This window comes from Aythya fuligula, chromosome 6 (assembly GCF_009819795.1).
Source record: "Aythya fuligula isolate bAytFul2 chromosome 6, bAytFul2.pri, whole genome shotgun sequence".
NCBI lineage: Eukaryota > Metazoa > Chordata > Aves > Anseriformes > Anatidae > Aythya > Aythya fuligula.
Window position 1 is genome coordinate 5,284,834 of NC_045564.1, and position 12,321 is coordinate 5,297,154.

The 12,321-nt window shown below is 35.5% G+C and overlaps 1 protein-coding gene across 1 annotated transcript in view; it reads right to left on the bottom strand.

Moving 5' to 3' along the window:
• Nucleotides 1-424: 424 nt before the first annotated feature.
• ITGAV (integrin subunit alpha V) overlaps nt 425-12,321 on the bottom strand; it is a 48,085-nt gene continuing 36,188 nt past the window's right edge. Inside the window, exons 24-31 of the mRNA XM_032189963.1 lie at nt 11,275-11,355; nt 10,175-10,280; nt 9,149-9,307; nt 8,243-8,356; nt 7,109-7,222; nt 6,912-7,019; nt 5,793-5,915; nt 425-5,417 (exon numbers count right to left, since the gene is read on the bottom strand). Coding sequence (XP_032045854.1) covers nt 5,322-5,417; nt 5,793-5,915; nt 6,912-7,019; nt 7,109-7,222; nt 8,243-8,356; nt 9,149-9,307; nt 10,175-10,280; nt 11,275-11,355 — 901 coding nt within the window. The 3' untranslated portion in view covers nt 425-5,321. The remainder of the gene's footprint in view (nt 5,418-5,792; nt 5,916-6,911; nt 7,020-7,108; nt 7,223-8,242; nt 8,357-9,148; nt 9,308-10,174; nt 10,281-11,274; nt 11,356-12,321) is intronic.

Genomic DNA, 12,321 nt, shown 5'->3' on the forward strand with positions numbered 1-12,321 from the left:
CACTCACAAAGATGGGTATGACTGTAAAGTAGACTGCAATTCTGAGATAAAATCAGTTGAATAACAGAAGAAAATAAACACCGCTTTGAGAATTTCCCTAACCAAAAGGTAAGTATTGGCCATATTCTACAGTGATGCGGCAGCTATAAAATCCAAACTAATTGCTCAGGGGACATGGAAATTTCTGTAGGAAAGCCATTTTCTTGTGACAAGAGAGAATTTGTGACTAGATTCTCTTTTTTTTGTGTGTGTGATTATGAATTCTTTTGACTTGAGGTTAATAGATACTGTTTCAGCTGAGTAGAGCTGTATAGATACGACTGTTAGTAGATAACCATGGTTGCAAATATATATAATGAAACAGTTATAGGCAAGTTGAATATATTTTTAAAAATCTAGGGGGGAAAAAAAGAAGGAAGTCATGTTAGTGAAGAGATGTTTTATTCCAAAATCTAAACATCAAAATCAACTTAATACTTAAAATACATTTTTCAGACAGTTTATCCAATCATAGTATTTTGAAATTGAATACATATGTAGAAAAATTCAACCTAAAAAAAATCAAATTTGAAGTAGGATGAAAAGAACGCATTGAAAAGTAAACCATAGCTCAATAGCTATTTTTTATATCAGTACAAAATTACTGTGCTATAATACCCACACTTTTTGCAAGATTTATAATTTAATAAAAATAAGGTGACTTCAAATGTATATTGCTCTCTTTAAATGTACCTAGGACCTTGGAAATAAGTTCATAGTTATTGAAAACATTCCCATTTGTTACAAATATTTACTACTTAACTAAGAAACCAAAAATGCAGCAGTCTTGTTAGTACGTTAATTTTCTGCTTGTGCAAACAACGTTATACTGATTTAATGCACGAGCAAAAAATCAATGCAAAAAAACTCTAAAAGGATGAAATAAAACTTTACATTTTGAACTTACGTGCATCATAGCAAATACCAGTTGCCTGAAAATATTTTTTTTAAGGCTTAAATGCTACATTAAATCATTTACTTTGCAAAAGCCAAAGATCAAGTTATTCAATCTTAATGCAGCATATTTGCCGAAGGTCATTGCATGTAATGCTAGATTTCCTGGGTCATCATTTAAAAAAAAATTACAGACTGGTAAGAAGTAGACCAAAATTCTAAATATCATAATCACATGAAACAGTAGTAGCACTACAGACTCAAATCCATTATTGTATAGTCTCTAGTCATGTTTTCCACAGAGAACTTAATCTTGTACCAATTCTCAATAATTCAAGAGTTAGTAATGGATACACTTTAGAATATACATCATGTTTCACCCAATGTGGGTGATCAAAAACTTTCTACGCGCCATTCGTTTACCGTGTCATTTTAACACCTTGTTTTTTTTTTAATGTCCTTAAAAATATTGACCACTGCAAGTCAACAAATGCTACATGCCTTCCTAGACAAACAAAAACAGACGACTTGGCAGTGGACCAGTTCTGATCATGTCTTATTGCACTTGGGCACTAGGAGCTAGAGATTCAGTACCAAAGAGTTCAGAGCCCACTCACATCAGTGAGTCAGGAGAGCTCAACATGTAATCACGCTCCAATGTGTGGCACTTATTTGTGGTAGAAGGCCATTGCCAACACTTAGAGGTTCTTCCCATCACAGAATTAGGCAAACAAAGAAAAAAACAAGTCTCTTTGCTGCAACGCTCAACTGTTAGGCCAACTACTTTTTAGTATGCATTCCTATTTTCCTTTTATAAAATCTTTCTTTTTTTCTTCCTCAGAAACAGTCAGCTGCGTTGAACACAAAGGGTGCAATTCAAAACCAGTTGCAGTGAATGTCAGGTTTGCTGTGATTTCATTAGACTGTGGAATAGGTCTTACTCTAGACCAAAGAGAAAAACAGTAGATTCTCAGCATGGTAGTGCTGCTCCATTACTGTTTGGGAGGGTGTAGGAAAAGTACTGCAGGGCCTATGGATAACCATCAGCAGATCTTAACATTGCAAAAATTTAAGTGCAATACGAATCCTTCAAAGCACCAAGAACATGCTGATTATAGCTGAAATATTTTTAAACAGCTGTGAGAGTTTAGCTCAGTGACTAATTAGCCATGGACACAAGTTTAGGAACATCTAAAAGTCTTTGCTTGGAACATTGCATAAAGGACGGACATATGTAATAAACTTTCTTAAAGTTTCAAAAGCATTATGTGAATCAAAGATCCACGTATGAATCAGAATTTAAATCAGAAAAATGGGACCAGTAAAACGATAAGCTTGATACTAACATTTGACTTTCCAGTAATGTTTAAACCAAAGCCATCTCTATAATTTGGTAGTGTTTCACGAAAGCAATGTAAACCTATAAATTAGGATTCTCTTTATATTTTCTAAATATTGACAAATATAGAACTAGATAATATGCATTTTGTAATATAAATCACCTTTTAATACGCAACATGAGATGCTGCAATAATTGCAAACTGGAAAAGTTATAGAATTTCATATTTCATTATAAAAGATATATCACTTATAAAATATTTTCATTGGCTAAACAATTACCTAGTTGCTGACTTTATACATATAAAAACTATGCTTCTGAAACATAACTCTCAAGAGGACTAAGTCAATTATCTGTTACTGTATTTGTTTTCTGTTGTGTTTTTTTAAAACACATGTGGTGTGTATCATATGGCCATCAGTTGACTCAAGGACATTAAATATGTATTTAAATATGTATTTTTGGAATGAAATTAAAGTTCCTTTAAAAGTTTTAACAACCCTCTGAACTATTTGCTGTAAGAATACATCAACGCTTGTAAGCCACTATGAAACTTACAGCGATGCAAGCGTGTATATATATATGTTTTCTGTATGCTTCCAGCCAAATCTAGAATGCAAAATGAAAGGTTTCTTGTACCCTCCTTTGGGAGAGCATTCTGTTCAATCTCCCTGAAACACAAGAGTTGCTCTAAACTGAATTTGGGGTGTTTTCTATTTATATTCATTACAGTAACCTGTATACTCCATTTACATATGTTACTTCTCTTTTTTAAAGAAACTGGAAACTAGTGGACATGAGACAAGCAACTATTTGTTTTTATTCTCTAGTAGAATGTAAGACAATAAAAATCACTTAAATAAGAATTCTGTGACTTCAATAAATGGAAGAAACTTTCCATAGCTACAGTAGATGTACCAATAAAATGTACCTCTTTATCCTGAAAAACAGCAAAATGAGTTTCCAGTTGCCACAGAAAAACAAGATGTAGTTAGCACTGACATTAAGAGGGCTACACTATCCCTTCCACGTCAGCTGAAGAAATCTTGACCATGATTTTTTTTTTTTAAACTCATCTCCTTATAATGCCTAGACATGCAAGTAGTCTAATAAATTTCAAGTCAACATGGTGTGTACATGTAAGGAAGACACACACATAAGAATTAGAGCTACTGACCTGTCTGGCAGTTTCTTAAACCTCTTAACCTACTGAGATTAAGACTGAGTAGAAGCAATCTTCTTGCACATAGATAATAAATTGACAAGGTGTGAGAACTAGAAGCCTCTGTAAGTGACAAAGTGTGTTTTATACAGTCACATTTTGGGGCCAGGATAAAAGTGTCTCCTGATTCCTTACAGTATTACTAGTAATAATACTAGAAGTAAAGGCAAAAGTAAAACCTGGGCCACACCAAAGACCTTGAAAATTCAGTGAAACCAGAATTTTGCCCTACACTTTTCTCAAACTAATTAAATCTAAACAACTTGTCTAAAATAAAGACATGTAAATGGATAAATATGCAAGCCTAGATCTGATATACAAACTGGTCTCCACAGCCTTTCTGCTGTCTCCCTTAACGACTCAAATACCATCACGGTTCAGTAAGTAAGAATGGACTTAACAGCGAAAGCTATTTGTGAGCTGAACATCTCAGAAAGAATGCAGAAATGAGAGTTGAATCAGACCATTCATTTCAGATAATTCTGGGTTTACTGGGCACTGCAGTATCTATGAGTGAGACGCATCTCAAATAAAAACCACAACACAGGAAACAAAAACAAAACCAAAAGTTTTCATCCTTCTAAGAGCTTGTTTACATAGAAAACCCATTGGAATAGTTATAGCAGGAACCCTTCTTTCTGTATCTGGCTGCATGCAGGGAGTCTGTTCTTTTTTGGAGAAGAGAGTAAACAAATCCAATATAAGGCCTCTCTGTATGAGTTTAACTAAGTCCACTCTGAGATGTGTGCAACACAGCGTGGTCGCAAGCCAAATAACCTCCTAATTTACAGTTACATGGCTACTGAAATGCATATAGACAACGTTCTTGTGCGCTCTCGTAAGTACACATAGCTTCATTTTACCCAACCGATACTGAGGGAAGTAAGCTAACAATAATGTAAACCCATGGCTTGAACCCACTCAAGTTTGGTGTGTTTATAAACAAGCAATGAAATTAAATACTTAGTGTCTCTACCAGTAATGAAATGTATTGAGCATAATGAAATGTCTTTTGTGCTAGGAAATAAAGACTGAATGAATGACACGAACCAAGCCAACTCAACCTTCTCTCTTCAAGCTCTTCCACATTGCCAGCTATACTTTGCTTCGTTAGACAAGCTCACTGTTCTCTCAGGGCACGCAAGAGTGGGGCTAAAGTACTGATGCAATCTAGATTGCATCTAGATATATTTGGCTGGATGATAGTATAGTTCAAACAGTCTGTTTTGCTCTATCTTGCAATTGGAGGTGGTCAACCATGGAATGCCAGAATGATTAACAGTTTCTCCAGGATGTATCAGATAACCTGTCACACAGTATTACCTCCATTGTTTTGCCAAAAACTGAAATTCAGCCCAAATAATACACAGACTCAACTTCAAACCCTGTGGAGGTTTGACCTGCGTATACAAGCTATGCTCATTTTTTGTGCTACCAGCTTTCCAGAGCAAGGAAATGAAGTGTAGTGTACTAAAACTCAAATCAACTGAAGCAAAACGTGATCTTGAAGCCAACAGCTTCCCTAGATAGTTGCAACAAATGGAGTCTGTGTAGCAGTTCACGTGAAGTTGGTCTGTGAAACACCCCAGTAAGCAAAATCATAGGACTACGTTTTTCTTAAGGTTTTTCACACAAAAATCAGTGCAGACATGTTAGATTAATACAAAAAGGAGGATTTAAGTATATTGCTCTTCTTTTGTATGTGCTGATAGCTTGAGACCAGCAGCTTTGCAGTCACGAGTGTTTCTTCCTTAAGAGGAAACCAGTATTTGTAACTAAGATGTAGGCATTTTAAAGTTTCAGAATGTCTCACAGATAAAACTCTGCTTATGCTTCTGATGTTCCTTCCCCGTTCTCATGTGGTTGCAGTTGTTCTCTTTCTTGTTCTTCTTGAGGTGGTCTCACACGTTTGAAAAAGCCCATCTATAATTCAAAGAAAAATGAATTGCAGTGTGATGGTCAAAATATACACTCATCCTTTCTTTTTCTCTCTGCTTCTTCATCAGATTTTAACAACCCATACTTTTTTCTCCTCCCTCTTGCTTTTTCCTTATTTTTGACCTCCGTAATCAGCAAGTACTAGCTGAAAAAATTAAGCCAAGTATTTCAGCACAACTGCAGACATCATTTTTTATTCAACTTCTTCCTGACAAAGCTGAAATGTTTTCACAGCTATTTAAAAGGTTCACAGATTCAGGTCATTAAGGAAACGGTGTATTTCTGCAAGGTGCTGGTACCGTTTGAAGTAATACAGACTACGAGGGAAACCAACACAAGAATGAACAATGCAGTACTTACCCTGTACATAACAAGCACTAGGACAGCCAAGAGCAATAATCCTGCTAGGACAGCCAAAATTATAACCCACACTGGTACAGGCATAGGCTGCGGTTGAATGCCCCATGTAATATTTGTAGTAACCTAATGGTGAAAAAAGCAATTAAAGACATTTTGCACAGCAGCAGGATGGTAAATTCATTCATGCATTTTAAGTGGTGCTTATCTGGATTCTATAATATTTAAAATCTGTGATTTAAAAAAATTAGAAAGTTTAAATAGTGACATAGAAGCTTCATTGTCCCTAATTTATTAGGATTTTCAGTTGTTTTTTTCTCCAGTCAGTGATACCATAGCAACATGTATTCTATAACGCTTGGTGATTTTCAGTACAACGGTAGGATTTCAGAAGTGTTTGAGAATTAGAGAAAAAATAATAAAAAGTGTTTTTGCTTTTCCTTTCTTTTCACCCTAAATGGGGGAGAGGGAGATTTTTTTTTCACCTTCCTCTGGGAAGAAGGATTCAACTCCACAAGGTTTAAGAGATAAAAAGCAGTTCCTAACATGCACTGGAAACCATATTCAAAAATAATCATAATCCTTTTTCAGCGCGTTCCCCCCCTTTTCTTTTTTAAAGATCTGTTATACTATACTGCCTACCAAAAACTTAATCTGGCAGCCAAATGGAGTGACCCACACGTTCCCTTCTGTTTCTACCCCGTCTCCTTTCTCTTCAAACCTCTCTAGAGCACAGATGGTCTTTTACTTCCACACACAGCGTATTTGATATAATATAATCAAGGTCCATTATTCAGACTAATGCAGTAGAGTGCAATTTTCAAGTCACATATTTCTCTAGCAACACTGACATTACCAAGAACACTAGGCCTGTTCACCATCACTTCCTTTTTTCATTTTTCAGTTAAATCTTTAAAGCTACAAATATTATGAACACTAGTTTTAGCGCAAAAAATATTTTTTGTAATAGATTGTGTGCATAACAGTAATTAATTTATGAATAGAGTATCAGATGAAATTAGAATTAAATCAAACCATAAACAGCTATTGAGCAATCTTTCTTTTTTCATTAATTTTGAAATAGTTATTTATGTTAACTCACAATGGATGTAAATGACTTACCACCGTAGAATTGTGGATATCTTCAAAGGAAAGATTCTTATAAGGGAACTCTATAACATTGAATGAAGCAGATGATTTGAGAGAATAGGAGTGATTCTGATTTTCTTTCTGGATAAGAAAGACAAAGTTAGTGTTGTATGTGGATATAAAATCACTTATGTTTCAGAGACAGGGACATACTACACACAGTCACTCACATTCATGAAAGTTTGGGTCCAAAGGCGTGACTTCAAATACAATATTGCACTCTTTCCCCTCTCCAGGTGGCCAACTTGGCAGACTATCTTTAAACAATCAGCATTCCCGCAGCCCTGCGCGTAAAAATAAGGAAGGATATTGGAAAATATTTGAAAATTTAATGGCCTTACTGGATTCATACGTGTACTTTATTATTCTATTAACTAGGCAAAGCAACATAAGCTATTTAAGTACGCTAAATAAAACCCAATATTAAATAACTACTTGAAATATTCCATTAGTCTGCATTCAGAGAAGTGCTATGTAAGCCATTTCTAGGTTTTTGGAGCCCAAAGATGAAACTACTGGCAGTAGCTTTATCTATGTAGATATTAAAAAAATATCTGTAGCATGGAGGACAGTTTCTGATCAATTCATGTTATCACCCTCCACATGTTTTTGATGGGAAAACTCATGGGAATTAATGCATCTAACAAAATACACGTTGTTGGATTCAACAGAAGACTTCAAACATGACTGACTGACCTAACCTATAAGCAATACTTAGAACGTCAGAAGTTTAGGCAGCATTTCTCAATCACATTTCCATTAAAATCCGTAAGATAACATTGATGCAACCCCATCAGTATTTCAAGAAGAAAGCAGAGCTAAATAAGGCTTCGTTTCATAACCGTGATTTTAGCTACGCTACAGCTTAAATCTCTGTGTAGTTTAAGTACATCTGCCAGTCTAACTACAACTCTTAACAGCAAAGATGATGCAGCACTCACCTGCATCTGGTTTATCAATGCTATAAGCATTGATTTCCAAATTGAGGGAACAGAGCTATATAGAAGAGTAACACTGCATGAAGTGCTCAATTTGACCTTGGTTTTTACGGACATAAAACTTAGCAGCACAAAACTGCAGGCACATGCCTCATTGGATGACTACCCTGAGGAAAACATATGCATTGGGGAGGGGGAGGAAAAAAAACAACACCCAAACAACAGCTCCAGAGCATGACTTTTTGTCTATTACCCTTTACAGAACAAGCTCTGATCAATTTTCTGAAATGATTCTGTGTCTCGTGGATCTATACCTCTGCCTTAAGAACCCAGCATCCTATGGACATACCAATGTTGAAAGCTTACCAAAGTGTGCACATCCCCTTCAATGGCAGTTACATCCCTTCGACCGATGCGATGATCACGATTATCTTCCCTGCTAAGCGTTTCATTCTTGTCATCATCCTTAGAAGTAGAAATCTAGGATACATCAAGGAAACACAAATAAGTCATTTTTAACTTTGAAGTTCACAGATATCTCTATGTAAGTTACAAGGATCAAGAAAACATAGAACTTCAGAGGTTTCCCTCTTTCTATCCTAGTTAAGATCTGCAGTTCTTCGGACTCTGGTTTCAACCACAGCTGTAATTAAAACATTACTCCTGCCCTTTTCTTGATCACTGGTGCAAATTTCTACTAAGAACTATCACAGAGCCTCAAGTATCTTAATTTCTCTTAAACTCAGAACTTTTTCTTGTTTAGGTAGAACATAAAAGTACTCTTAGATTGCAGTGAAAAATCTGATATTGCAATATTTTAAGTGTTTTACCTCAACGCTTCAGATTTTTAACTCTGAGAAACTGGTGGGACTTTTGGCCTAGGATAATTAAGTTCGTAACAGAAAAAAAAATAAAGCAATGTTCTTGCAGGCAATAAAACCTAGGAAATTCACATCAACAGCCCTGATGTTTTTAGAATGTTTTTAAAACCACGTTCAACATAATTCCATTGCTTTGGACTTAAAACTCATGGTTTTCAAGAATAAACAGAAAAAAAAAGTATACATTTGGGTTGACAATCTGTTGTCTACCTTTTATTTCACTTCTATACATTGACAAGTACCACCAAACAGTGGAGTCTTGCTCCTCAGCAACAGATGAAAACCTAACTCGGCATGTTAAAGTTCTCAGAGATTTGGGTGTTTTTAAGAGTTTTTCCAAACAAACAAACGTACTTCATTCCACTCAAGCAAAAAGAAAAGCCCCACTTACCTTAATTTTCAGTGGATTGATCTCCATATCAGAAGTGCAGTTCATGGGACCATCAATTTCATACTGAACAATATACAACAGTGTGTAGTTTTTATATTTGTAAGGCCACTGCAGAGTCATCATCACCTTGCTGAAAGCGCTTGGGCCATTATTTCTCAGCTGATTATGAAAATAAAACACACATGTAATAAACCTTCTTGGTTAATGCACACACAGCAGTTAGTTTATACTTGAGCCATAAATGATACTGACATGAAGACCCTTACCCTCAACAGCTTGACATGAAAACGCTAACTAAACTGCAGTCCCCCAGCAGGCAAAACTTAAAATTATTTCTGTAATTTGATAAAAAAAATCTTCCAAGAAAAGCTCTATGGCACGATTTATTTTTATTTTTTTTTGGCCCTGATGAAATGTAGTTTTTGTTGCCTGTTACATGAATCACAGCCACTGTGCACATTTCATCCGAGACACTCTGAGCGCAGATACACATGCCCATCAGTTTCTTCAGATAAATGGTCTCTTATAAGTTATAGAGCAACTTCAAATAGTTATTCACACAGCTCTCAGTTTTGTTTAATTAAACAATCTAGATTAAAGCTGTGATCATTATTTAAGGAAGTTTTAAATACTTAAAATTTTTCACGGCAGAAGTCTTTCACAATAATGATTCAGAACAATTGGAATACTAATAAGGATACTGAATAATTTACAACCATCAGTCATTTTCTGAGTTCAAGGTACTTCATATATTTTAGCTAGATTTCAAAGGGCTAAAAAAATCTTACAGACAGTAAAATGTGTAATCATGTATAAAAAAAAAAGTCTTGTACTTGTCCACTGCTGTTACACTAGTTGCAGGCATTCTGACCCTTCTTACACATATCAATTATTGACCCAGCATAATAAGGTCTTTATTTTGTTCTTGCATAGAAACAAAGAATTTATTCTAGCAAAAAGAGACACCAAAGAGTTCTTTCTCTTTATCACAGAACTGTGTCCCTGAAATCAGTAGTAATGGCATACCTCATAGATATGCTGAACAAGAGGCCCTATATCATCTTCTGTTTCTGGATTCTCCTTGGGCTGCCAATTTGCAATAGGAAGGAATATGTGATCAGGAGACGACACACTAAACAGTGGAGCAAACAAGTAGTTACAATCAAGTGTGAAACATTAAATGAATTTCTCTATAACATCTCAAAAAAAAAAATCAAGGTGCCTAAAACCTGCAATTTTTCATTCTCTGTATTTAGAATAAGCTGAAAAAGCAGAGGATGAGTGGCTTGCATATTAAATGTTTGATTTTCTTCTCTATGTGAAAAAATGGAACATGTAGTTAGTGTCATTTTTTCCTGTCCTAAACTTCGAATTCTCCCTACAACATTTAGTAAAGTATTAGAAGAATTAAGATCTATACATGTCACCAAGAAAACATGGTGTGAAATGTTCCACTAATGGAATACTGATGGATGTAGAGACTCATCAGTACTCATAAGAGTAATTCAACATGCACTGAAAAGAGTGAAGCTAGCAATAATGCTTTTCAGTGATTCTCCACCTCTGCTCCCCCAAATACTAATAAAATTAGCCCACAATAATGAATATAATGAAAATTTAATAACGTGATGACTCGGAAAGCTGAGTTAACTGGCTAAGCAAGAGGACTGTATAGCTTTTAGTTATGAAGTATGTATTTATAATAAGTAGGCAATGGAGGTAATGAAGTCATTACAATATTAATATTATGCTTAAGACTGAAGAAGGTGAAGCAAGCTTATCTTTATAGAAAGCTTCTGAACCTTGGTTTTAGAAAAGCTTTGTGGAAGAAGGAAGTGATCTAGAGAAATGTCTAACCGTAAAAATGAGGTGTGATCCCCCCTTTCCCCAAAAATAACTGAGAAAAGAAGCCAAACACCCATTTTTTGGAATTCATTTTGTAATTATGTAAGGTTTGGAAGTCCAAAGAGTGGCTAGAAAACCATTCTTTTTTATGCTAAAACAATTATGTATGGCTTCCCGAAAACTAACATAGGCAGTCCTGGAAGTTTATTAAATTCTAAAGAAACAAACAGACAAAGCTTACTTGAGGTAAAAAAAAGATGTATTAAAGTATCAGTGCATACCCTCTAATTTCAACAGCTGCTGAAATGGCAAGATCAGCTTGGTAGAACGCTACTGGACTTAGGTTGTCATACAGATTGGAACTGAAAAAAGAAGTTAATTTCTTAAATGAAGTGAATCGAATATTCAAAAAATTTCAAACAATTGCATGCAACATCAGAACATGACTCACGAGTCACTGTAGAAAAAATATATGCTAAAAACTAAAAAGCACATTCCGGCGAAGTCTTTCTTTCATGCACACCAGTCCCACACTCAGCACAGGGAGAAGTTAATAAAGGAAACAAAGCTTGCTCTGACTCTGCTCCTTAGCTGCCATGCCTAAGAAGATGCTGAGTAACATCAACTGTGTAGCCAGCAAAGCCTAAAGCTCCTCTTCAGGACACCTGCTTTGCCTAGAGACTTGGCCTTGACCTAGTCCCACAGCAGAAAAGTGTGCCCGAGCTACTTTTGCCTACCCCTCTGCCACCAGCACAGCTTACTAGATGATGGAGAAGAGGGAGAAAATCGAATAGACAGCTGTGTGAGATCAAAGAGATCGAATGCTGCCATGGCCTTTGATCAGTATGGCAAACCACTGTATCATTAAAATAGAATGTATCATTAAAATAGAATGCCAGGCTTACAGTTATTTAATTCTTGTAGATGAAAAATGCATGTGTATGAGAATAATTTATTTGCAACATAGGAAAAATGAAACCCTTAAATGGTGGAGGAAAAAGGTTTCAATCACATCTCCAAATCCTAAGTATTTCCAGTAAACACACACACATATTTATATCTCACATTTATATGAAAGTTCTTATAATTAAAAGGACATTGCTGTTCTGTTCAATTTTTTTTAGACTCTCCTTATGCTGGCTACAGTACAGCACATAAAATGGTCCACTGCATATTGCATCTGCTAATGCCATGACATGAATTGCCTCTTCTAGAAGCCTTAGACCTCTCATTCTCAACATATGTAAAATTTGAAATTCTCTTTTTCCATCAGAAAGAATTTAGTGTCCAAACATTAGTTTTATAACAGGGCTAGAATCCAAAACAGA